The 26007-nt window shown below is 37.2% G+C and overlaps 1 protein-coding gene across 1 annotated transcript in view; it reads right to left on the bottom strand.

Annotated features, from left to right (window-relative positions):
- Positions 1 to 26007, bottom strand: part of LOC101622251 (coiled-coil domain-containing protein 30-like) — a 65714-nt gene that overhangs the window by 18528 nt on the left and 21179 nt on the right. The window contains exons 11-15 of the mRNA XM_012722109.1: positions 11005 to 11181; positions 9276 to 9485; positions 7640 to 7794; positions 2040 to 2202; positions 217 to 329 (exon numbers count right to left, since the gene is read on the bottom strand). Coding sequence (XP_012577563.1) covers positions 217 to 329; positions 2040 to 2202; positions 7640 to 7794; positions 9276 to 9485; positions 11005 to 11181 — 818 coding nt within the window. The remainder of the gene's footprint in view (positions 1 to 216; positions 330 to 2039; positions 2203 to 7639; positions 7795 to 9275; positions 9486 to 11004; positions 11182 to 26007) is intronic.

Genomic DNA, 26007 nt, shown 5'->3' with positions numbered 1-26007 from the left:
TTCCCTCCCCATCTTGGGAAGACTATTTTCCCTCCCCATCTTGGGAAGACATGAACCACACATCTCCCTGGGAAAAGTTCTAAGGATAGAACTTCTGGGAACAAAGGAAAACTATTGACCCTCTTGAATGAAAGGTGACTTCAGTGAACATCCAGCTTAGCCCTGCTTAGCTCGGTACTTTATATAGTGTTCTTCCAGAGGGGACATTTTGTTTACCTCACAAAGACATCGAACTGCTTCAAAAGTTGTGCATATTCTTCACATAGAGCTTTATTCTTTTGCTGGAATCCAAATAGCTTCTCTGACAATTCCAGGTTGCCCTTGAGAAGCTGAAAAACATTTTTTAAAATCACTACTCTTTGCTGAATAAAATACGATGAGGGGATGTAAACTGGCAAAGCCTTTTGGCTGAAGAAACTTTATAGCGACTCCAGCTTCTGAAACTATAGTAACTAAAGCTAGCCACTTTTTCCTTGATTTTACTCCCCAACCTTTCCAAAGGCTTTGTGAGCATATAGTTCACTATAGAAGGTCTTTGCAAAATCTGCTGGTGAGGGAAGCATCAGATTTCTCAAAATGTTTTATGATGCTATCTTACTGAAGGTGACGGTAGGAGGTGCCAAAGTTAAAATGGATCCTGATTTTAGTGGGAATGATAGTGCTATAGAATCTCAGATGCCAAATACAATGTCTAACCCTCAGATATGACTTATTTTTAGGCAGTGGCACCAGATAATCAGATAGTGTGACTATAGCAATCTTTGGTTGTCACTGACTGGTCATGGAAACTGTACTTCAGCAGTGAGTCATTGACTGAGAATATGTTTCACAGGGGGCCTAGTGAGGTTGTGAATCTTCCCAGTGTTGATTTCCCCAATTCTTGAATGTATACTCAGAATAGACAATTTGGAAAAGTAAATACTCCACCGCACAAAAAAAACTAACTCAAAATGAATGTTAAGACCTGAAACCATAAAATACGTAGAAGAAAACCTAGGTAAAGCACTCCATGACCTTGACTTCAATGGTGTCTTTGGGGACTTGACTGCAAGAGTGAGGGAAATAAAAGCAAAACAAAACAATTGTGACTACATCGAACTAAAAGACTTTCACACAGTAAGAGAAACTATAATTAAAGCAAAAAGAAATTCCACCTATTGGAAGAAAATACATGCATATCATTTATCTGACAAGGGCGTACTATCTAAGATCTACAAAAAATGCATACAACTCAACAAGAAGAAAACAAATAACCCAAGCAAAAAATGGAGAACAGAACTAAATTGACATTTCTCCAAAGAAGAGATACACATAGCCTATAGGCACATGAAAAAAAAAATGCTTATCATCACTTATCAGCAGGGACCAGCAAGTCAAAACCACAGCGAAGCCCTCCCTGGTGGTGAAAGAGGTTAAAGTGCAGCACTATGAAGTTATCTGCAGCCACTTCCAGGGAGCTGACCCATATAGCACAGCAGACCTCACCTGTCCTGTCCGCTGCTCCCCTCAGCAGTATGTTTCAGTCATTGTACCTGGTCTGCTCCCCACTCTCTCTGGTGAACCCTCTCACCCCCAGTTCTTGAATGCATAAATAAATTACCTTAAAAAAAAAAAAAACCACAGACCTCATACATATACAAATGACCCATATTAAAAAACAAAAGCAAAAACATGGACAAGAAATACTGCCTAGGGTATGGGGGAAAGGATCTCTTCTACATTGTCTGTGGGAAAGTAGACTGATGCAGCCCCTACGGAAAATATTACGAAGCCTTCTCAAAATATTAAAAACATATCCACCAGTTGACCCGCAACTCCATCTACGTGTCTCTTTCTATCCACTCTTACTTCTTCCTTCCAAGAGTTTGCGTGATCTACATAGAACAGATTCTGTTTTCCCACTTGAACCTTGACTAACCTTCATGGATAAAATATTAGATACTCAGAAATTATTAGTTTTTATCAACCCAATTATTACTTGGGTCTATGGGTTTATGGTCTACAGCAAAACTTAGAAGTACCTCTATGTCCTTTCTTACCTCATCATGTTTTCCTTTTTCGCTTTCCAGTTGTTTAAGTTGGACTTCTTGTTGCTGAATTCTGGATTGTTGCTGAGAATTGGTTGTTTCCAGTCTGTTCTCTTTATCCAGTAAAATACTCACTTGCTTTTGTAGCTCATTTATGCTCTGATCGAGAATATTCCTGAGGGCAATGATGTGCATTAGATCTCACTGTCAGTTACAAAGATTTGTAGATGTAACTCTTTGACCTAAAATTGTTGTATCATCACAGAAGATTTTTGTTGTTGTTCAATGAGGTAGGTTATATGGCCATAAATTAAAGGGAACAACAGAGAGAACCTCTTTTGTGACAGTTTTTCATGGTTTACTCTCATTTTTCAAAAGATGAGAAAAAAAATAACTTCCCTTATTTCATCAAGAAAGCTGCACTACAGAGAAGTTCAACTAATTTGCTCAAGTCAAACAACCAGTACCAAATGGAGGTAGAGCTCTAATCCACAAACTCACATTCCTTCTACTTGTCCTCACAACTTTAAAGTTGAGTCCTTTGACCTTCTTGGTTCAATACAGGTTCAAAACTTGGTTCAAAACTCTATTGTATATTTATGTAATAACACTGCTGTAACAGCGTCACAAGTGAACCTGTGTTTGATGAGGAAGTTTACCCTTTTCCAAAAGAGCCTGAAATGCTTAACTCTTTTAGAGAGAGACTCATCATACTATAGTTTGTGAAACAAGTTTAGCAAGAATACAGATAAGGTTCTTTGGACTTAGGAAAACTATCTAGGAGAGTATGAGGATGATAACAGTACTGGTGGACAATGTTCTCACCTATATGCTGGGTCAATAAAATGATGATAGTGGACAATTAAGTTTGCTTTAATTAACTCCAATTTTCTGAGAAATCAATGAATTACTGGGAAAGATTTATATTTCAGACATGGGGTTCATAATCTCTCAAGCCTTACAAATTCTCAAGTTTCTGGGTATAAAAGCAGGGTGTCTAAAGAATTTGCCTTCAATGTTTCAAACCCACACTGCATCAACATCCCTCTCATCTCTAGTTCATCTAACTCACTATGTATCTGAGCAATTCCTTGATATCTGAGCAATTCTTTTTTGGCTCGTTCTGAGCTTCTGGTCAAAGAACTAGACTATGACCTAAACCTTGAAATTGAAAAGGGATTTTAAACTTGCTAGAACTAAAGAACTTGAGTTATCTGAATTAGAATTTGGGAGTTGGGTGACGCAAAGGGTTAGGATGCAGCATTGCAAGCAAGCTGAAGCAGCTTCAGTGCAACTTCAGGAGGTGACCCACATGGTGCAGCAGACCTCCCCAGTCTCGTCCGCTGCTCCCCTCAGCATTGTACTTCGTGGATCTGCCTGTTCTGCTCTGCACTTGACTCTGGTGAATCCCTGCACCTCTGGCCTGTATCCCAGTTCTGAATGCATAAATAAATAAATCTTTAAAAGAAAAAAAGATTTTAGGAGTTGGAGACTGATATGGAAAATGGAAGTCAAAATTTGAAAAGAAACCAATGAATTTGTTGGACATTAATTCCTTTACCACCTATGGGGTTTGAACAATGAAAAACTAACAAACATGTGCTGCAACTGGTAAGTTGATACGACTCCCTAACCTTTCTTTTAAACTATTCTTTGCATAGTAACCAGAATGCTCCCTCTAAGTCACAATGTAATCACATTTTTCTCTCTGCTTAAAATCCTCAGTTGTTCCCATTACTTTTGAGACCCAAAGTCTTTACTATAACTTGATAGCTACCTTATCTGTCTAGCCTCATTTTTGTGCCATTTCCTTTATTCCCAAATATTTCATCTGGAAATATTTTGCGACTTGAACTTTTCCATTCCCTGAAACAACTTAGCCTCCACGCTTTGTCTTCCACTGCAACTCCAACCTTTTCCGTATCTTCTTCCTCCAGCCTTCCTTTGATGAATGTTCTCTACTTAACTTTCCTATACCAACAACTTTACTCTCAGAGTAAGCCGCTTTCTTTGAGGGAGGTTTTCAGATCTTGTTCAATCTGATTAGGTGTTCCAAGTATGTACTGTCACACTATCCTAAACCTTCCCAAGTGTAACACATTATACCTCACTGCGGTTGCAAACTCTTCTGTACAAGCATATTAATTATAGCATTATTTATAACAACAAAAATACCTAAACAACACATTATATTAACATGTTATAGCTATGTAACAGCATGCTACATTATTGCTTATAATAATGTTATGAAATTATGAATCAGACAGAAGTCCCAAAATATTTGCAGATTAAATAAACATATACACTACACACATCACAAAAGTCTCAAGAGACTTTTGTGTATTCTGAACTACATGTATTTTCATGAAAGTGAAAACACAAACTATATAAGCTGTGAGATGCAACAGAAGCAGTGCTCAGCGAGAACATGGCTTTAATTGCAAATATTCTAGAAGAAGAAAGCAGAACTAATTACTCTACACGTCTGTCTTAGGAAACTGTAGAAGGAAGATCCATGGAAGCCTAAATAAAACCCAAGAAAGAAATTAAAAATAGAGCAGAGATCAATGAAACTGAAAACAGGGAAACAGTAGATGAAGCTAAAGCTGGTTCTTGGAAAAGATTAATAAAATTGATAAATACATTAGCCAGGTTAGCCAAGAAACAGAGAAGAAACAAATTAATACTATCAGAAATGAAAGCGGGATCATCACTTTTGATCTCATGGATTTAAAAAGACAATAAAGGAATATTATGAGCAATTCTGTGCCCACAAATCAGATAACTGGATGAATAGACTCATTGCTTGACAGGTATAATCTACTAAAACTCACACAAGGAGAAACAGATAATCTGAACTATTCAATAAATGAACTTAATCTATTCAATAAATTCAATCAATATTTAATTACCTATGAAATAAAGTACCAAGCTCAGATAGTTTCACTGGTGAAGTCTATGAAACATTTAAGGAAGAAACTGACACTACTTCTCTTCCAACATCACTGATTCTATCACTGATTCTATATCTCTGATTGAACCTAACTGATATAGGTGTTTACTACAAAAAGTCCCAAAATATTTGCAGATTAAAAAACACTACACAAATCACGAAAGTCTCAAGAGAAACTTTAGTGTATTTTGAATTACATGTATTTTTATGAAAGTGATATAAGTCAACTGCTTCTGATTCATTTAATCCTTACAAGGATCTTGTGAAGTAGGTATGGATACTGAGAGGATAAGAAATCTGCCAGGATTTATGCAACCAAGTGGCTAATATTTGCCCATGTTCTATTGTTAGGCAAAAAAAGCAAATCGCAAAGCAATCATTTAAAATGGTTCAATTTTTGTTAACGACAATAATAAAAAATGTGTGCAAAATAATAAAATCAAAAAATAAAAAATAAATAATTTAACAAATCTGAGAAATATGTAACAACTTAAAATGGTTATTGCTAAAGGATCAAATGTTTAACAACTCATGCCATTCATTGTACATATCTCTATTTCTGTAATGGAAATTTCATAATGACCAGTTGTAATTATAATTGCAGTTGCTTGAATTTTCCCCAAGGATAAATACCCTAAGGGTGTGCACAAAAATTGACTATAAGGAAATGCATCTGTTGTCAGTATAGCAAGAAACGGGGGAAAATGTAAATACCCAATAATAAAAATTGAATGAATAAATCAGGGTATATTATTAAAATAATGTTTTAGAAGTTTTAAAGGCTGGTAAACACATCATAATATTGTAAGTGGAAAAGGTAGGTTAAATCTAAATAGCTAAATTGGGGTTTTTCACCCCAACTTACAACACAATGTACACTATATGTGGCCTCCTTTTGTGGAAAAGAACCTTCACAAATTTCATTTCCTTATACTCAGTTTATAAACTACTACATATTTATTTTCAGCAAATCTTCACAAAGTTGTAAAGACATGGTTTTACTATTCCCACTTTGGAGATAAGAAGCCAAGTTCCAGGAAAGTTAAATTGCCCTTTTCCTGTTCAATTCTTTAATTACACCTTTTGTTTCTTTATAATTTATATAGTTGTCTTGCAATCTAGTCTTCACACTTCCGATTGCTGACATTCTTAGGGACTATAAATCTGGCATATCTTATTTCTGCTGACTTTCATTCATGGTAACACCAGTTCCCTTGTGTTGTTATTTGGAGAATGTTGTAAAAACTTTGATAAGACTTAACACATGGGAATCCTTAATTTGAAGTTGTTTTATTCCATAATTTGGATTTTCTCAGCGGGGAAGCCAAGGGGCTGCCCACAGGGAACACTTTAGTTCTGTCAAGAGTCCAGTTTAATATTGCCTTCTCTAGCTAGCTATCCTACCTTGTGGCAAACTTCTAGCTATTTCTGCTGAACTCAGAGCTATTATTGTCCTGTACTCTTTGAGAAGTTTGTTCACCATTCATCGTTTTTGTGTTTTACCTCATTGTGTCTTTGCCTTTAGGGCTTTTTCTTACTTCGTGAGCCATGCAATAAAAGGTAGGCTTATTCTAGTTTATTCAGGATCTAGTTATATTGTAGATACTCTGCCAACCTGCTAGAAGTGAGAGTGAGGCAAGTATTTTTCCACTGTACCTCACTGAGGGAATCCATTATTCATTCATACGCTTACTCAAATGTTCATTCATTTGCTAAATATTTACTGAGTATCTGTTAAGTGTCAGACCCTATACTAGAGCTTTTTAACTGGAGCTAAGGTTTCTGAGCTTCACAGTGTATATGAATGTTTCTTATCTCTTCAGTGACTTTATTTATTTTTAAAAAAATTTATTGATGTACACAAAGAGCTGAGGTACAGGCCAGAGGTGCAGGGGTGGTGAGAGGATTCACCAGAGTGAGGAGCAGAACAGGCAGCTCTACTGAAATATACTGCTGAGGGGAGCAGCTGGATAGACAGAAGAAGTCTGCTGTGCCATGTGGGTCACCTCCCTGGCACCAGTCAGGGATGGAACTTGTGCTGTAATGGCTGTGCATAGCTTCATAGTGCTAAGACTTAAAACCCTTGTGCCACCAGGGAGGCCCCTCTTCAGTGATTTTAAAACCACATTAAAAAAATTTATAAATATATATATATATATATCATTTTAAGAGCTATAGAAATAAGAAATATTAGTTACTTCTTATCAGGGCATTCAGGTAGACCATTTAAGTAAACCTCCTAAAAATACCATAATTTGCAGGGGGAAAATGACCTCCTATTTGGTAGCAGTTTGTTGATGATGAAGATGACTATAGAGTACTTGCAACTTCTTTGAAGAAAGTCAGTCAATAAACACAAAACACAAACTTTATCCTAGTATGCATCTTGTGCCAGTCATGTTAGAGATAGAAAAACAAAACCTCGGAGGATCCTAATCCACAGACAATCCAGTCATTCAAGAAAATGTACCCAGGAGTACCAGAAAGAGAAATAGTCTCACCCGTAAGAATGCCACACTCCACTGTGAAAGGCAAATAGACAACTCGAATGCACTGTGAGATCAGCACTGCATCTAGCAGCTGTGTAAGTTTACTTATGGGGGCAGAGGAAGCACAGCGTAAATGCAGTCATGGGAACTGGTGTCTTTGCTCCCCTTACCTCTTCTCTTGTTCTTTCTGATACTGCTGCTTTATTTTAGCTTCATTTTCTCTTGATTCCTTTAGCCTTTCCTCTAGTTGCTGCTTCTCCAAAATACAAGGTTCTGGGAGATGAACTTTTTGAACTTGTTCTAATTTCTGTTGCAGATCTAAAATCTTAAACAAGTTTCCAAATAAAATTTTAAGAAGAGTGAGCATTTTTCCAACTAAATGTCAGAGGCAGGACAAACATAGTAGTGCTTACATACAAATGTAGTCAAAAGGGAAGAGCCAGAGCTAATCAATTAATAATTAGCTCATTCTCTCCTGTGGTAACATTGGTTTACAACGCTGTAATGATTTAGTGGAATAGGTTCAGACCTCCTCAGGTGACCACCATACTCCACCATTCAAGCACCCATAGTCCTTTACCCTAGGCCACTGGGCACTCTTACTCCTTTTATTTTTCACTATTTTGACCTCTATATCAATGGATTGTGCTGTTTGTAGTGACTTTGCTTTTATTCAATATTGCACTGAACTACTTGGAGTTCATGCATTTTCATTGTTGTGTGCTATTATGTAAATACACAATTATTCCTCATGTTAGTGAACATTTTGTTTTTTTCCAATTTTCTTGTATTTGGAACACTATTACTATAAGCATAATTGTATGCCTGTTCCTTGATACACATGTATAATATGACAGTTTCTCTAGTGTTTATACCTAGCGGTGTAAGTGTTGGTTGTATTATATATACACCTTTAATTTAACTATGTATCAATGCCAAATTGCCATGTAAAATGTTTATACTAATTTACTCCTTCAACTGCAGTAAATATATATGTATTTATATTGAAAAAATGCTCACCAATACTTATTATCATTTAAATGAAATGTTTTATCACTTTATTAATTACTTTTTAATGGAATAACAACATACATATGTAAAGTGGACATAACACAGTGAAGTGTTACTTATATAACCGCCTCCAATACCAAGAAATAGAACATTTCCAATACCATAGAAGATAGTTTTATATCCCCTCCCACTTACTACCTCTCATAAAGACAACCTATAGTTTAGCTTTGTCTATTCTGATGTGAATGAAGTGACAAATAGATTCTTTTGTGCTGACTTCCTCACCTCAACATACGGCTTTTAGGTTTAATTCAGTGGCTGTCATTTACTTTTTATAATCTGTTTACTCTTTACATGATTTGAGGAAATGACTTAATTTTTATGTAAAGATTTGACTAAGACTCACAGATTAAAATGCTCAACTGCTGCATACTACTGCCACCTGGTGTTAAGAAATCTAAAACACAGGGGCATTTCACAACACTACCCTACAAAAAACAGCAAATAAAAATCTTCTCAATAGCCAATACAAACAAAAAGAGATTCTTTCAAAATTTTAAAGTATAAAACAAAACTCCGTGCTTTAAGTTCATCTTGTAATTTACCTGTTTAACTACACCTACTTTAAAAAAAAAGACTCAAGTTACCAGAACTATAGGAGCAGGTGAAGTCAAAAATGGGAGAGTAAACAAAAACCCTAGAATTCGATCAAGTGTGTACCATATCTATTTCTTAAAGCCCATAGGGAAAGGATTTCAGTAGTGCCTGCTATTTATTAAGCATGAGGATAATTACCTTTTCTTCCGCATCAGCAACTTTGGATTTCTCCTGAGCCAGCTTTTCCTGTAGGCTGTTCTGTGATTTAATGCTCTGAGCCTGGGTAAGTACTTCGAACTCCAGCTCCTTGATTTTCTGCTGACAGTGCTTCCACTCTGCTGTGAGTGAAGAGCACATCTTTGCACTGTCTAATAACTTCTGCTGGGCCTGCTTTAGTTCAGTTTTGATCTAGAGGTGGGGAATAAACAAGAGTGATGAAGATAAAGATAAATCACAAATGTGATTATAAGCCAGAATAAACAGCCTTCAGAGAAGCACAATCCCGAGAGCGCTGGCCAGAAGCAACGTCACATGTCTGATTACCTCTCTGGCACTGCTGTGTGTTAGCAAGGCTTGCCAAAGTCGGTCTAGCTAGATGGCAGCTGGACAAAAGAATTTTCTTAGGAGTTTCTATAATGCACATTCGAAACATTTTTCACTCATTATTTCAATCCACTCCAAGCTGGCTTTTGTCCCACTGCTCCATGAAACTGTTTTCACCAAGGACACTACTAGCCTCCCTGTTGCCAATGGAAAACCAATGGAAAATCTGACTTCTCCATAGCATCCATTCCTTCTCTTTCAGAAAGTTCTCTTGGGGGCTGTGATGCCCTCTTGATTTTCACTTAATTCACTGTTATTTCTTCTTGGTCTCCATTTTTAGAATGTTCTAAAGCTACCCAATCTCTAAATATTAACCAGACAATCCTAGTCCTTAGGAATGAATCATTCTCCCTCTAGATTCATTCTCAAGACTTAAAATACCATCTTTCACTAAGAGCTGCTGAAACAAAACTCCCTGATACTGTTCATATCTTCAAAATAATTTTTCTCCAGCCTTCCTGATTTCAGTAGGTAATGCCAGTGTCCAACCTTCTGCCTAGGCCAGTGATTTCAGAGTCATCCCTGTGTCTTCCTCTTCCACCAGGGCCAATTCAGCTCATGCTGACACTTGGCCCGCACCTTGGGGTTGAGGCTGGGATGTCTTGCCTCCCCTTAAATCCTCAGTATCTACAAGGTTGCCTGCCTGATGTTTAACTGTGCTCATTTATTATTTGTTCAATGTTTGGGACTTACTAGATTTCTAACACACACACATATATGCACACACAAAATTAAACCACAATGAAAGGAAAGTGCTATTTTATACATTAGTTCAGTTAAACAATTGTGTGGTTCTTAAAATTTAAATGAATCTGTGGATGGCAGTGTTATATAAGTTATTTTAAAGCAAGTATGCTTGCGGTATGTCCCCTAACTTATTGATATTCTTACAGCAGAAAAAATAATTTTCCCACCTATGAATTATACCAGGTGCACTTATTTCATTCAGTCAGTATTAATGGATCTATCTATTAGGGGGTAGAGAAGTCTAACGATTGAACTAGGGCAGGACCACCAGGGTTTGGGCTTCAGTCACTGAAATTTAATAAATGCTTGAAATTTTAGCATTCAACTGTGTATAATTTTAAGACTTTTATTCATAGGTTTACAACACACACATCCGTTTTAGCAGCAGAGGGACAACTGAGCTGTGTGACTAGTTGGTAGGGGAGAGTGAAAGGAGTTGAGTTATCAGAGTTGACACTATCCGCCCATCTGTGGATCATTTCATGAATTATAAAGTGGAGGAATTTTGATTCGTTAAGCCACAGGGCTGTCTGGGCAACTGAGATCCTTCAATGAAAAATGTGCCCACTAGAGTTACCTTAATGTTTTCATCTTGAAGTAAGCTATTATGTTGCTTTAAGTCCAAGTTCTTTCCTCTTTCATATCGAAGCTCTTTTTCAGCTGAACTGCACAGAATCTGGAGTCGGTGCAAATTCTGACGAAGCTGTGGTTCCTCTTGCTGGTGGTATTTCAGTATTTCTCCAGATAACTGATACTAGAGTAAATGTTTTAAAAGAGAAATGTGGCCAATGAGAAAGACTATTGATAAAACAGGTCCCAGATAGTAGACCTGAATTGTCAGAATGCGATTATTCACAGGTAAATATTTTATTTTAAATTTTTAAAAATAATATAATAGTTTAATTTTACATCATTCTGTGCCTTTTTCCATCTCAGTTGCAACCCCCGTGGGCTTCCCATAATCAAATCGCCAGTGTGCCATCACCATAGTCCAGTGCATTTCCCTCCCCCCACTGTTTTTGATCCCATTCCCCACTCCACCTCCACAAAATGTCTCTGGTATATAGCTGTTCATCATTATCATTATTTTCTCGCCTGTTCTGTTATATTCCTGCTATGAGAGAAACCATCCGGTATTTTTCCTTTTCTTTCTGGGTTATTTCACTAAGCATGATTGTTTCCAGTTCCATCCATGTTGCAAAAGGCATGTGTTTAATTATTTTTTGTTGTTGTTGCTGAGTAATATTCCATTGTATATGTACCACATCTTTTTAATCCAGTCATCCACTTGTGGGGATCTGGGTTGTTCCCATGTCTTTCCAATTGTAAATAAAGCAGCAATAAACATGGGGTGCAAGTATCTTCTTGAATCAGTGTTTTTGTATCTTTTGGGTAGATAACAGATAGATATTTTAGAGATAGTTTACCTAAAATGAAATACATTCACATTTATGGGGAGTTAGTATGTGTTCATATAATTTAACTTCTATTATATTAAATTGAAAATGTCATGGAAATTATATGACCGAAGCAGTTAAGCATAGACAATTTCTTGTTTTTGAAATCAGTGAAAGGAAACAGAATTTCCCTTTCTTAATGGGCAATTTTAGAGTAAGATACATTTTAGTGGTATCATCAAAGAGTCAATATATGTAAAAGTATAAGTATATATGTAAAAGTAGTGTGTGAAGATGTGTGTGTGTGGGGCAGGGCTTGGCTGTTAGCGAGAGGAAAGAGAAAAATCAGCATGAGATCTTACATTCCCAGCCTTCCTCATCGCTTTCCTTTTTACTATCTTATGATAATTCTTCAGTTACTACTCAACACCAACATATTCTCCTATGAATTCTCTCTTCTACAATGAAACTACCTTAGCCAAGAGTAGTTATTTGGATTTTCAAGAAAAGGTAGGCACACTGCTATACCGAGTAGTTAAATAATTCAACTTGATCCAATTAAATATATAAAATAGACTTAGAAGCTCCTGCTTCCTCCCACAACTTTCTGAGAATCCCATGTCATAAGTTACATCTTGCATATGTCTCTGAAGCAATACAGAATTCACCAAGTCCTTCCAGCCCTTCCATTTCTATCAGTTTTGTCAGAAAGACAATCTAAATCCAATTTGCTTGTCTGAGAGCTGCAAGTGTCTAAGATTCCTAGAGAATGTTCTGTAATGGAATTTTAATGCAGCTATTAAGAATCCTAGAGTTTTGGAGTTAGGTACATTTGGGATTCAATCAAGAATCTATCACTACTAATTGGGTGATGTTGGAAAAATTATTTAGTTTTTTTACTTCTTCTTTTCTTCCTTTTAAAGGAGGAATAGTAATGATAACACTTGGATGGGGTAAAAGGGTAACTAAGATAAAAAATGCAATGTTAGCATATATTGAACACTCCATAACATTATCTATTACAATTCATGCCACCTGTCTTTTTCTTTAACTGCCCTCTTCTGTCATCCAAAAACAAAGGCTCTCCTGCAGCCTTGGATCACCCCTTTATAGCTTCTTATCTAACCATTATGCTGCAGTTTTTAACAATTAAGTACTCATCAGTAACCTGTGTGATCACTTAGCTTACCAAAACAGAAATATACAAGGGAAGAACTCTATTTAAACCAATGGGATAAGACACAGACATTTTTAGCTTACTTTGAAGATGAGAAAAGCCAGAACAGTAGTTCTGTCAGTCTACATGTTCTAGGCAAGTCACATTGCCAGAGCAGAAATGCAAGCTGTTTTTTAAGAAAGGTCACTATCAAAGAAGCTACCAGTCACCCAGTCAACATAAAGAATCTCTAATTTTTCCCACTGTGTAAATTACTTCCCCAGTTGAAAGTTGTCGAAGAGGCTCATTCAGGCTACTAAGAACCATGTAAGAGTGTAAAATACATAGGGGTCTTTCTTAAGGCAATTACCCTCTCTTAGTCTATTTACTCCTAACCTAAGACCAGATCATGTCTAACATCTATCTTAAGGAATTTATTATTCTTAAGAATCAATCAATAAAACAAGTTGAAAAGCAGCATTAATTACCTTAATTTTATAGAATTAAAACCTACTATTAATACTTTGTATTATTTTATTAAAACTATATTTTAAATTAAGCGTATATACTAGTTCCAATGATAAAATCATTCCTATTGTGGAAAGAGTTAAGGATTACTGGCTTTCAAGATTCTCATCCAGTGAAAGGCTTAGTTAAGATTTTGGTTGCTATTGTATTACTAACTGGGACCTGGTCATGATATTGGTCAACAAATACATGTTTATGCTAATAAAAAAATCATGCTTATGTGATGATCAGAGGAAATGGGCAGGTGAGAGCACGTGTTCATAGCACCTACCTGGGCACTACTGTCATCTGAACTATCCCCAGAGCTCTGAGACTGAAGGAGTTTCTGATTCATACGGCTCAGTTCTTCTCTAAGCCTCACAATTTCCTCAGGCTCCAAGGTCAACTCCTGTTCTTCACCTTTCATATCTTGGTGCTGTGATGAGTCCTCCTCCTGTCCCCCTCTTGGAAATGTACCCTTCATTACTGACTTCTCTGGAATTTCCTCCTGCTCACTTTCTCCTAATTTGGGACTTGGTGCAAATATACCAATTAAAAAAAACCATCAAAATGCTCATTATGGTAACAGAACACTGAGAAAAAAAAAATCTACAAGTCAAGAAAGAATTACAAGCAAGATTTCCAACTTGAGTTCTATAGCAGACCAGTTATCTTACACTTACAAATGAACCATATTTTAACTCATATTCACAGAGATGATTCATCACAGAGATTGTTTACATCTGAACAACCAGTTTAAGTGAATTTTTCACTTTTTCAACTTTTAGTATGGCATTGGGCAATGCAGATTATAAGAGATGTGAAAATCAGTAAGCACCAGGTGTTTTGGCAGGCATGAGGTCTTCAATAGGGCATAATATCTGCCCTAAGGAAAGTACAATTTAGTGGTTAAATTAAATTATTAGTAATCCGGGGCCTAATGGTTGAATAGGCACAAGCCAGGAAAGTAGAAAGACAGGGTGTGTGCATGCTTTTGTGTGTATATGTATTTTGGCAGTAGTTAGGGTGTCGTACAGAGGAGAGCTGGAAAAGTTGAGATGTTCAGGATGACTTAATAAAATCTGTACGCCTAGAGCAAAAGAGAGAATGTGCTCTAGAAAGATCATTTGGATGCAGGGAAGACAGTTAAGAAATTGTTGTAATGATCTCCATAGTACAATGGTGACGAGAATAGGAAAGTAGTGAAGGAAAGAAACAATGGATTCCAGAAATATTCAGAAGAAAATATTAATAGTTACTTACTGAATGTGGCAGGTGAATGAGGAAAAGGAATCGTGGGTGAAAGTTGGATTTTTGGCAGATGCAAACGAGCAATTGGGTGTCCATGGAGGGGGAATGTGAACAGAGACGGGAACGATGCCTGTGGTGAAGATAAGGGTATGGAAAGAATGTGAGCGGAAAGGGTTCTACACCTTGGCTTACAGAGAAGGGGGGAAGTAAGATGAGGATGGCCGCTCTAGACAGAAATCTGAAGACTTGTGGGGAATAAACAGAGGCACTGGAGCCTTAGTAGGAGGCTGAGAAGCCAGCAGGAGGAGAAAAAACATGAGACTGTGAGTCACAGAAAACAAGCAAAGTGGGCCCTCTCTGGTGGCACAATGGGTTAGGACGCAGCACTGCAAGTTAGCTACAGCTGCTTTAGTGTGAGTTTGATCCACTGCCCTGGAGGTGAGCCACATGGCGTGGCAGACCTCTCCTGACCTGCCCACTGCTCCCCTCAGCAGTGTACTTCATCGATATGCCTGTTCTGTTCCCCACTCTGTCTCTGGTGAATCTTCTCGCCGGCCCTGAGCCTCTGGCCTGTACCCCAGTTCTGTATGAACAAATAAATAAATCTTTAAAAAAAAAAACTGGCAGAGGATCTGAGTAGGCATTTTCCAAAGAAGATAAACAGGTGGTCAATAGGCACATGAAAAGGTGCTCACATCACTAATCATCAGGGAAATACAAATCAAAATCACAATGAGGTATCGCCTCACACCTCTTAGGATGTCCGTTATTAAAAAGACAAGATTAACAAATGGTTGGCAAGGATTTGGAGAAAAGGGAACTCTTGTGCATTGCAGGTAGATATGTAAATCTATGCAGCCACCGTGAAAACTATTATGGAGCTTCTACCCAAAATTAAGAATGTAATTACTATATGACCAACAAGTCTACTTCTGGGGATTAATCCAAAGAAATAAAAACATTAACTCAAAAAAATATATATACTCTAATGTCCACTGTAACAATTTTTACAGTGGCCAAGATACAGAATTGACCTATCAAAGGATGAAAGTATAAAGAAAATGTGCACACACACACACAAAAGTCTTGCCAACTTGAGACAACACGGATGAACCTTGAGAGAATTAAGCTAAGTGAAATAAGTTATTACAGAGAAAGAAAAGTACTATTTGATGTAGAAAGGGTAAAAAACCACCGAACCCCAGGCCATAGATACAGAGGACAGTTTGGTGGTTGCCAGAGGTAGGGAGTAGGAGCATGGGTGAAATGGGTAAAGGGAAGCAAAAGGTACAAATTTCCAGTGATAAAATAAATAAACCGGTGGGATGTAACATTCAGCCTGGTGACAACGGTTAATAAAACTGTATGGCATATTTGAAAGTCACTAAGAGAGTAGATCTTAAAGGACTCAGAAATTTTTGTAACTATGGGTAATGGCAGGTGTTAACAGGAGATTGTGTGGTAATCACCTTGCTCTACATACGAGTACTGAATTACTATGCTGGGCCTCTGGGCCTGTTAGAGAGTAATATGTCAATTATACCTCACTAAAAAAACAAACAAACCAAAAAACTAATAAATATAGCCAGACCTAATATAACTGTAGAAAGGCCATGGGAGAGGAATAAACAGTCTGTGTACTGTGTTTGAAGATAATTCTTACATGGTCACCTTCTAGGTGGCTTCATCAAATATGCCAGGGAAGCTGTATTTAGAGCAGGGCAGTGCATGTGTCTGTCTGACTTGGAGGGAATGATGGGTAGTGCCCTCCAGAGGACAGTTCTGGGCTCATCCCCTTTTCATCTTAATTAATTGCCTGGATAAATGAATGGTACACACATGAATTAGTTAATTAAGGAGAATTAGCAATACTTTGGAATATGGGAATTTAAAGGGCCGTTAAAATAAATGCCCTCTAGGGCCCTCCCTGGTGGCGCAGCAGGTTAAAGCACTGCACTAAGAAGCTTAAGCCACTTCCTCATGAGTTTGATCCCCGCCTGCCCCAGAGGTGACCACATGTGTGGCAGACCTCTCCTGACCCGCCCTCAGCAGTGTATTTCGTTGATCTGCCTCTTCTGTCCTCACTTTGTCTCTGGTGAATCCTCTCACCCTCTGCATCTTTGGCCTGTACCCCAGTTCTGTATGAATAAATAAATAAATCTTAGGAAAAAAATTTTTCTAAAAAAAAAATAATAAATGCTCTCTTGAAAGAACAGGCTTTATCAGGGGGCTGGAAAGACCACTAAGACTGGAGTTTCTCTTCCCTCTCTGAGGACTCTTAATCTTTGAAATTCATTACTTACTTCTCACTGCAACTCGCCACTCTTGTTATTTTTATGTCACCTTCTTGGTAACACAAATATGCAGTTGTCACCATTTTTCTGTGGTAGGAGGTGACTAGATAACCTCCTTGTCTTGCCTCTTTTCTAGCAGCCTAGATCATAGCAGTCACTAACACAGATAGAGACTGGAGAGAGAGGCTAGAGCCCAGAGGAAGTCGTGACCTCCAGTCCTGGGTCTTCCATTCACTGCCCACGAAATCTTTGGTTAAACACCACCTCTCAGTCTCTTCATTTGTAAGGTGATTCTGCCTTACTCCTAAGATTATTGGGCTCTTATTAAAATGTGAAAGTATTTTGCAAACCTACAAGTACAAGGGAGAAAGAAAGAAAACAAAGGACAAAACAGAATTTGTTCTAAAAACAATGATCATATACAGTGTCAATAAAAACAGCAAAACCTACCTCCCTGTCAGTCATCGCCTTAACTGTATAAAACAAAATATATATGTTATGTATGTACACAGGAAAAAAAGACAAGAAAGAAAATGGGAATCTTAACATCTCTACCTGGTGGGAATGAAAATTTATTATAATCACCAATAACTTTGCCTGCTTTCCAATTTTTCTATAAAAAGTAAATATTTTTAAATCCTCTAAACCAGGAAAAAAGTTTTAAAATAATATCTCAAGAGAAAACTCTCTGGAGGATGCTTACGAATAGTTTTTCCCCATACATCATTTGGAAGTGACTCTCAAATTGTTATAATGATGAAGCCAAATAAAATGTCCTCCACCCCGAGATAGCAAATGTGATATATGGATTTTTCTCAATTTACCAGAGTTCCTTTCTCTCTTCCTTTGGGCTCTGAATTTCTACTTCCAAAACTGGTGCTTTAGGCTCAAAATCTTTACAGATATTTTCACTTGTACTTAAATTAGCTGCTGCCGGTTCTCTCCCTATAGTGAAATGATTTAGTTGTTCAGATTCTTGTAAAAGCTTTGAGACCTGTAAAGTTAAGTAAAAAGACAAACATTCCAATTTTTTGCATACTCTTATATTTAGCTGTAAAAAACATATTGATTTCATCAAATACTAAAATAAATGTCAATATCCAAATTGAAATCTTCCAATTTAATGTTAATACTTTGTATTATATATATATATATATATATACTCTGTTATATAATTGAACCCATTTCCACTATAAGCATAAGGGTGTCTAAATCTGTGGTTTTTTTAAAAAAAAGATAATTTTAGCCTCTGTCTGGAGTTGACTTCAACAGTGTTGTGTTGTTCAGAGTTTAATTCTACCTTTAAATAAGCAAAATAAGGGCCTCCCTGGTGGCAGAAGGTGCTAAGTCTCAGCACCAAGAAGCTATTGCAGCCTCTGCAGCACAAGTTTGATCTCCGGCCAGGGAATTGACTCAATTGGCACAGCAGACCTCTCCTGTCTCACTCACTGCCCCTTTCAGTAGTGTACTTCAGTACATCTGCTTGCTCTGTTCCCCAATCTGTCTCTTGTGACTTCTTTCACCTCCCACACCTCTGGTCTACACCCCAGTTCTTATATGCATAAATAAGTAAAAATACATCTTTAAAAATAAGCAAAAAGATGTGAACTAGAGAGGAATTCTACATTTTTATCATACATCTTGTTCTCAAGTTTTGGATGCACTTTGGTAATTCCTAACAGGAAGAATGTATTGTTGTAAGGAAGCATTAGAAAGAACACTAGATCAACATCACAGAGAACAAATCTCTTTCCTTCTGATCCTATGTGTGAAAGTGTGAAGGCTCCCAGACGATCAGAGAGGGGCTCTAACTTCCATGTACAAAGGCGTGCATAGTCACATTGCCCCTACTGGGCTTTCAGAATTATTGGTCTAGGCTGGGAAGTAGGGATTTGCTTAAATAAGTGTTCCAGGTAGTTGTGATATAAGTGGATGCTTTGAGAGTTCCTGTTTTGTTGTGTGATTTGGCAAAAACATTTGATCGGGTGTTTTACTTTTTGGACAGAGTGCTTTCTTCAAAGGTTGCGTTTCATAACCTCTGACGACAGTAGACAGGGTAGGTAGTTCTAAGAATGGAAGATGGCGCCCCAACGAAGCACACACCAAGAGAGGGCAATATGCCACGTTCTGGGCGAGCTAGAACATACAGTTTCTAGAGTAACTAGTCTGATTCTAAGAACACGCTGGATTTCATTCAAAAGATTGAGTTAAGGTATGTAAGAAATTCCTCTGTTTGGTTTCCTAGACCTTTTCAATTCTCTGAAGAAAAACTATAGTGCATGACTTAGACTACCATCTGATAAATCTACATAATCACATATTATGTGGAGGACTGTAACTTCTCAGGGCTTGAGAAAGTGGATCTTGATATGGGCCTTAGGGGGTGGGGAGAGGTGAATAGGTGAAGAAGAGACTGAAGCACGAGCAGTGTCTTTAGAGGCACTGCTGTGAAACTGAATAGAAGTGAAAAGGACAGTTACTGGACAAAATGAGGGGCTGAGGACCAAGGCAAAATAGAGGGGAGAGCCAGATCGTGGAGTTTTAAGATTGAAACAAGTATTATTGAATACGTTTGCATTGCTTTTGTTAGTAGGAGAAAAGGTTCCTATATGCAATTTAATTACTGATTTTTATGGCTATTGTAAAGATGTAAACATTATAGATGATCAATGTTGGTTTCTTAAGGAGTAAAAATACCAACAAACAGAATGTAGACTTGATGTATAGCAAACTGGGTTACTGCTAAAGTTTTCTGAAGGGGAGGGTGACATTAATACTGAACATTTCCTGGGTTCACATAACAAAGCTGGTATGTCATAAGTGGGTAGAAGCTTTGCTCTTTGCCATAAAGTTAAATTCATAGGCCCTTCCAACTCTGTTCCACAGGCTGCTCCTACTGAAATTTTATCTTACTGACACAGCTCAGCTTAAAGATCAGACAAGTTGGAGTACCAAAAAGCATTAACTTGATTATGCTAGTCTGTGCTTGGGAGGGAAATTGTTGCTTAGGCTAGAAATCACCATTCAAATCGGCAGTGGAGTTTAATGTCCCTGAGACTGGTGTTTTAATCTGTAAATTCTACCTCCAAAATCCTGGGGCTGTGCATCAAGGTGTTCCAAAACAAAACACAAATCAAAACCCAACAATACAAAAAATAAAAATAAAAAGCCAATTTTAAAGAGGCAAGTTCAGTACATGTATAAGATACAAATATACAAATTTTAGCCACTTTCAGCAAGACTTAAAAAAAGAGTTAAGACCTTTTTTAAGTCTTAACAAAGTCAGTGTTCTAATGAGAAAGTGGAATATATAGAATCAATGACTTAAGACAGAAATTTTTAAAAAGTAAAACTTTTGATTGGAAATAGAATGTATAGAGTGTCAAAGTATATCCCACAAGTCTTTGAATTTCTCTCTCATGTTATATGGTCATTTTTCTACATTAACAACAGAAACTTCAATTTCCAAGTCATCTCTTATTGAACATTAATTTCCTTTTATCTTATTCTCATAAAAGATATGTCAAACATTTAAAATAATCCTGTCTCACCTCTGTTTCTAATTCAGTATTCTCTCTCTGTAGCAGGTCATATGCTATTAAAAAAGGGACTCTGTCTTCTGCTGTCCGTGGAAGACTTTGAATTTCATTATAAAGACATTTAAGCTCTGACTTTGATTTTTGCAATTCCTGATTAAGAAATGAAGATATTTAGTAGAATAAAATAAGACTTTCCCCATAAAATGTAGAATAGTTCCAAAAAAGAACTTTTAAAATGATTATCACAGTGGTTTTTGTTTTTTTGTTTCAGTCTGTCTGCCTCCAGATTCCTTTCTTTAGTAGTTCAAACAAAGCTTACTTAAGTAGTTAATTAAATTGAATATTCCTAATTTGCTTCATCACAGGTTGAAAGGCAGGGGTTTCTAGAATCATTCCTACTTTATTAAGGCTTGAAGAGAGGTATATTCTTTAGCAACTCCTGCATAAAATAGGTATATTAGCTGTTTTAAAAATTGCCTTTTTTAGAACAAAGTGCTATGTGGTTTACCTTTAGTCTCAGGACAATCCCATCAGGCAGGGTTATTGAATCAGAGGCTCAGGAAGCTGAAATGACCTGCTGAAATTCACACGGCCAGAAAGTGGTAAAACTGAGATTCAAACTGTCTGACTTCAAACTCTGTGTTATTAACTACAAATTAAGCTGCCTTACTTAACAATCTATATTCAATGACTTAATAAACCAGAGTTTCCACTAATCCTCTGCTCTTTTCCCCCTGTATCCAGGAGAGGAAACACTTTAGATGTAGAATTGTAGCAACTTTCTACATTGATGACATAGGATATGTAGTGCTTGATTGCTGGGTGCCTGGGGCCTGAGAATTAGTCTGCCGAGGCTCTTAAAGAGAACATATGGCATGAAATTAAATTTCAGAGAGAAGCTACTTGTTTTTTTCCCAAAGCCTCGAGATCAGAGGAGGAGAATGTTGATGTGGAAGGCCTTGCAAAAGGAGAGAAGATAGGCAATAGCCATCCGAAACCAGAGGAGGAGGTTAAGTGGTCTAAGTCCACTCCCTCTAGTCAGGACAATGGTTGTGAGTCAACACGAGGGATCTGGGGCATTGCTCTGGCTGTCACCCACAAGGCAAGCTGTTAGTGTCTTCTAATTTGGTGATCTAAACTTCCATGAGTTCATTTCCAGGTCTCCCTTTCAGATGCAGACTAGTTATGTCTTCCTGTGGACCTTTGCAAGGTGGTAGGACAAGTGGTTATGGATGAGTCCAAGAGGATGATCACCATATAATCAAGAACACGCCACTAAAACAACCCTTTTGGGTTAGTGCTGAAACGTCCTTGGGGAGACAAGAGTCACCCATTATTAATAGAAATACATGTTCTACAGCTACTGTGTATTTTAAAATCAAAAGAAAAGGCAATATGACTCCTGTAAATAAGGAAAACAACATCCTACATGGCAATATACTTCTCTTTCAACTTTCAAAGCCTTCTGCATAGTTTTAAGATCAGATGTTAATTGATTTCTCCTTTCTCTAGCTTCTCATAACTCACAAATATTTCAACTTTTTATCAGCTCAATTTCAATATCTCTGGAAAACATTTTACAGAGCAAGTTCTATACGCAACAGCTATCTCTCCTACAAACTTTGATGACAACCTTCTGCCTAAAATCATCTAGGAGGTATAAGAGCCTGGGGACTAGTTCACAGTATTGTAACTCATATGTTTTAAGCCCGTTTTTCTCAATTATAAAAACGGGATCACAAATTGTCATATATACAATATAGCCATCATGGCAGGGGTGCATTGTACTTTTGAAAGTAGTTGGTAAAACTTCAGTACCTAAATAGATGGTATTATTGAAACCTTACTGAATTAATAGTTACTAATGAATAATAATGACAGCAGCTACTGTTTACTTTGCACTTACCATTCAGACATTATGTTAATGTTTTACATGTATTATCTCCTTTTGTTTTCTTGAGAACCCTCTGAGATTGGTATATTATTATAGTCTTTTAACAGAGGGGGGATAGGCAAGGCTCACACCAACTAGGCAGCTTGCCAAAGGTCACACAGTCAGCACTGAAATTCAAACCGAGGCTATTAGATAAGCCCATACTCTCAATAGCTATCCAGAGTTGCCAAGGTTTACTTTCTCTTGTGTACAAAAACCTATTAGGAAATTAAATTGAGGTCAAATGATTGAAAACAGAATAAGAATTGAATTTATTCTTAATACTGCATCAAACTGCAGGCCTTCTCCAATGTCAAATGAACTACTTGCATCTTTTTGACTGGACAGTCAGGGAGCTGCATGAAATGGACATATCTATATTCTCTAACTTGGAAACGCAGAATATATTGGAAAAAACACTACCAGTCCTGCCCTACCAACTTACCAACAGTTTATAGTATTATTAGGTTGTGAAATTTCACATTTATTCTCTAGTCAGGCAATGCCTTTACATCACCCTCACAATTTCAACAGGCTAGTTTGCCTTAAGTGTATTTTTAAGGAGCCCTCCTGACTGCCTACCCCTGAAGGGCTTTCTGTAACCACAGATCATCATCACAGGATGCACACCTACCATGCCTGGGAGCGGATTTTCTCCTATGCCTATTTTCAGTAATTCTTTGTTTTGTTTTTCCTTATTGTGGTAATGCTGGTTTACAATGCTGTGTATGACTTAGGGGAGTAGGTTCACACCTCCTTGGATATACATTATCACCTACACACACTTTTCAGGAACTCTTAAGCATCCTTATGGAGTCTGCTTCACCTGTGTTGAAAACCTAACTGAGATGACCCTTTTATCTCTTACCTCATTCAAGTCTTGTAATTTCATTGGCTCTTGACCTTTCATATTTCTCTTCTGTCTTCCTATATTATAGATAACTCAGGTCCTACAGTGGAAATCTTAATCCAAATACATCACCAGTTAAAATGCAAGTTAAGAATCATACTGACTCTTAATAGCACTGTAAAGGATACAGGAAAAGATACATCTTTCCCCACGATCAGCTTCTCCCTCTTCATCAGACACCACTGGTGAACATTTTTGCATCCACCTATGTTATACTGATGCAGTCCACACTCAAGGCAAGAGTCTCCTTGGCCCTAATCTTATACTACTGAGACACTGCAATACAAAGTTCAGGAAACACTTCAACTCTCAGAAATGAAACTCCCCTCATATCATGTATTTTAATGTTCTAACCTTTAAAAGATAGCTTTCAAAATAATACATATTTGAAATTCACTATAATTTGTGGCATACTGAATATAGTAAATGCATATAGACACAATTTCATATACTTCATGAGACCAGCAACAAAGTTTAAAGCAGAAAAACACAGGAAAAGAAAGAAACAAACAATGTGAGAAATGAGCAAAGGGACAGGAAACTCTGGGCAGCTGAGGGGCTCCCTTACCGGTCAGCCAGCAGCAAACAAAGAACTGGCCAAGGGGTCGCCTTATTAACATGGAGAAGCTACCAGCTACTCTGGTGAACGGTGTAACAGTTCAGAATTTTCCACGGCCAAGGTTCTATTATCTGAAATGCTGTGAACCGCAGTTTTCAGACTGTCTTCCCAATGCACTTGGGCTTTGCCCTCTCACCATGCAGACGAAGAAGATGGCTAATGCGGATGCTGCCAGAAACAAATGCTGCCTGGCCTCTGGGCAGATGGTCCCCATACATTGGTGGCCAGCAGGCTCAATTCCCATCGGTTACAGTAAATCCCCACCAAAAAGTCCTCACAAGAATGGGCATAATATAGAAAGTGAACCCTAGGGCTAGACAAACCAAGATCAAGTTGTGGCCTTGCTTCTTACTTTTCTCAACTTTTTTTAAAGTTCTTTCAAATATAAAATAAGAATACTCATACTTACCTTGAAGAGGGCAGTGATAGGGATTATATGGGATTGTGTTTGTAAAACAAACACAGGATCAGGAGGGCATTTGATGGGTATTCCACATATTATGGATATTATTATTCCTGCCAGATCCCTAGCATTTTTTACTTTTTAAGCATTGTTCTTTGAGATGATGCATACTAACCCTGCTAAGGTAGTCTGTTTAATGCCAAATCTGTCTGCATAGAGAACAGATAAAGAGCACAGTTATATTAGAAGAAAGCTGCTTGTTTTAAAGGGACTGGCTTTCTAAAGCTGTAGCACTTCACCCTTCCTTTTATTTTCAAAAGAATTCTCAGGGAGAAACCATGGTGAAAAAAGCCCAGAAGTGAAGAATTTTCTGGTTGATGTGAAGGTGTACACTTAGCGCTTTCTATCTGCGGAACATCAAGATTCTTGGAAACACAATGGCAAAAACATGGGTTTTACGGTCAGTTGAAATCTGAAATCTTGACTTCCACATTTAAGAATCTGTGATCTTAAAGCATGTTCCAATCCTGACCAGAGCTGCATGGGCTGGGAAACACCTAAGAGTCATGACTGCCACAGACTCCCAAGTTCCACTAGGTCAGCAACCACATGGGGACTGGTAATAACCACCTTTCCAGACTGAGTCAGCTGGGAGAATGGGAGGAACTGAGGAATCCATAAAAATTTCCTAGTAGAAGAGGGCATCCCCCTTTTGGACCTACAAATGAATGGATAAGGAAATTAATGGATATAATTTATATGAAATGTACAGGGTAGGCAAGGTCATAGACATATAAAGTAGTTAGAGGCTGTCGAAAGACTAGGGGGCTGGAGAATGAAGAATGGCTACTAACGGGTGTGGGGTTTCTTGTTGGGACAATAAAAATGTTCTTAAATTAGACAGTGGTGATAATTGTATTTTATGGATACACTAAAAACCAAAGAATTGAACATGTTAAAATTATATTTCAATTTTTTAAAGAATAAATTTAATTAGATACATGTAAGAGCTGTGTACTAAAAACTATAGGCCATTGCTGAGATAAATTAAAGAAGACCCAAGTAAAGGGAAGATAGACTATCTTTACACATTTTAACACATATTGTAAAAATAGAAATTTTCTCTAAATGATACAAAAATTAAATGCAATTCCAAATTGTATCAAATTCTAGCATGCATTTTGTCAAAACTGAGATGCTATTTAAAAATTTATGTGAAAATGCAAAGGATCCAGAAGAGTTTAAACAATTTTGAGAAAGATAAATAAAATCGGCAATAATTTCTTTCTAATATCAAGACTTAAAATAACTGCATGATATTTTACTAAGAACAAACATATATAAAATAATGGATCAAAATAGACCTATATAACTGATGTTTTAATAAAGACACCAAAGTAATTCAATATGGAAATAACTACCCCATGATCCTGGGATAATTACATATATATCTGGCGGTAAATGAACCTTAACCCTTACCATATACATCTACAAAAAATATCTTCAAATGCACAAAAACCTAAATGTAGAAGTTAAAATTACAAGACTTTCAGAAGAAGAGCTAGGAGAAA

Source organism: Condylura cristata, unplaced genomic scaffold (assembly GCF_000260355.1).
Source record: "Condylura cristata isolate star-nosed mole 26May11 unplaced genomic scaffold, ConCri1.0 scaffold00008, whole genome shotgun sequence".
NCBI classification, from domain to species: domain Eukaryota; kingdom Metazoa; phylum Chordata; class Mammalia; order Eulipotyphla; family Talpidae; genus Condylura; species Condylura cristata.
This window is presented reverse-complemented; position numbering and strand designations above follow the sequence as displayed.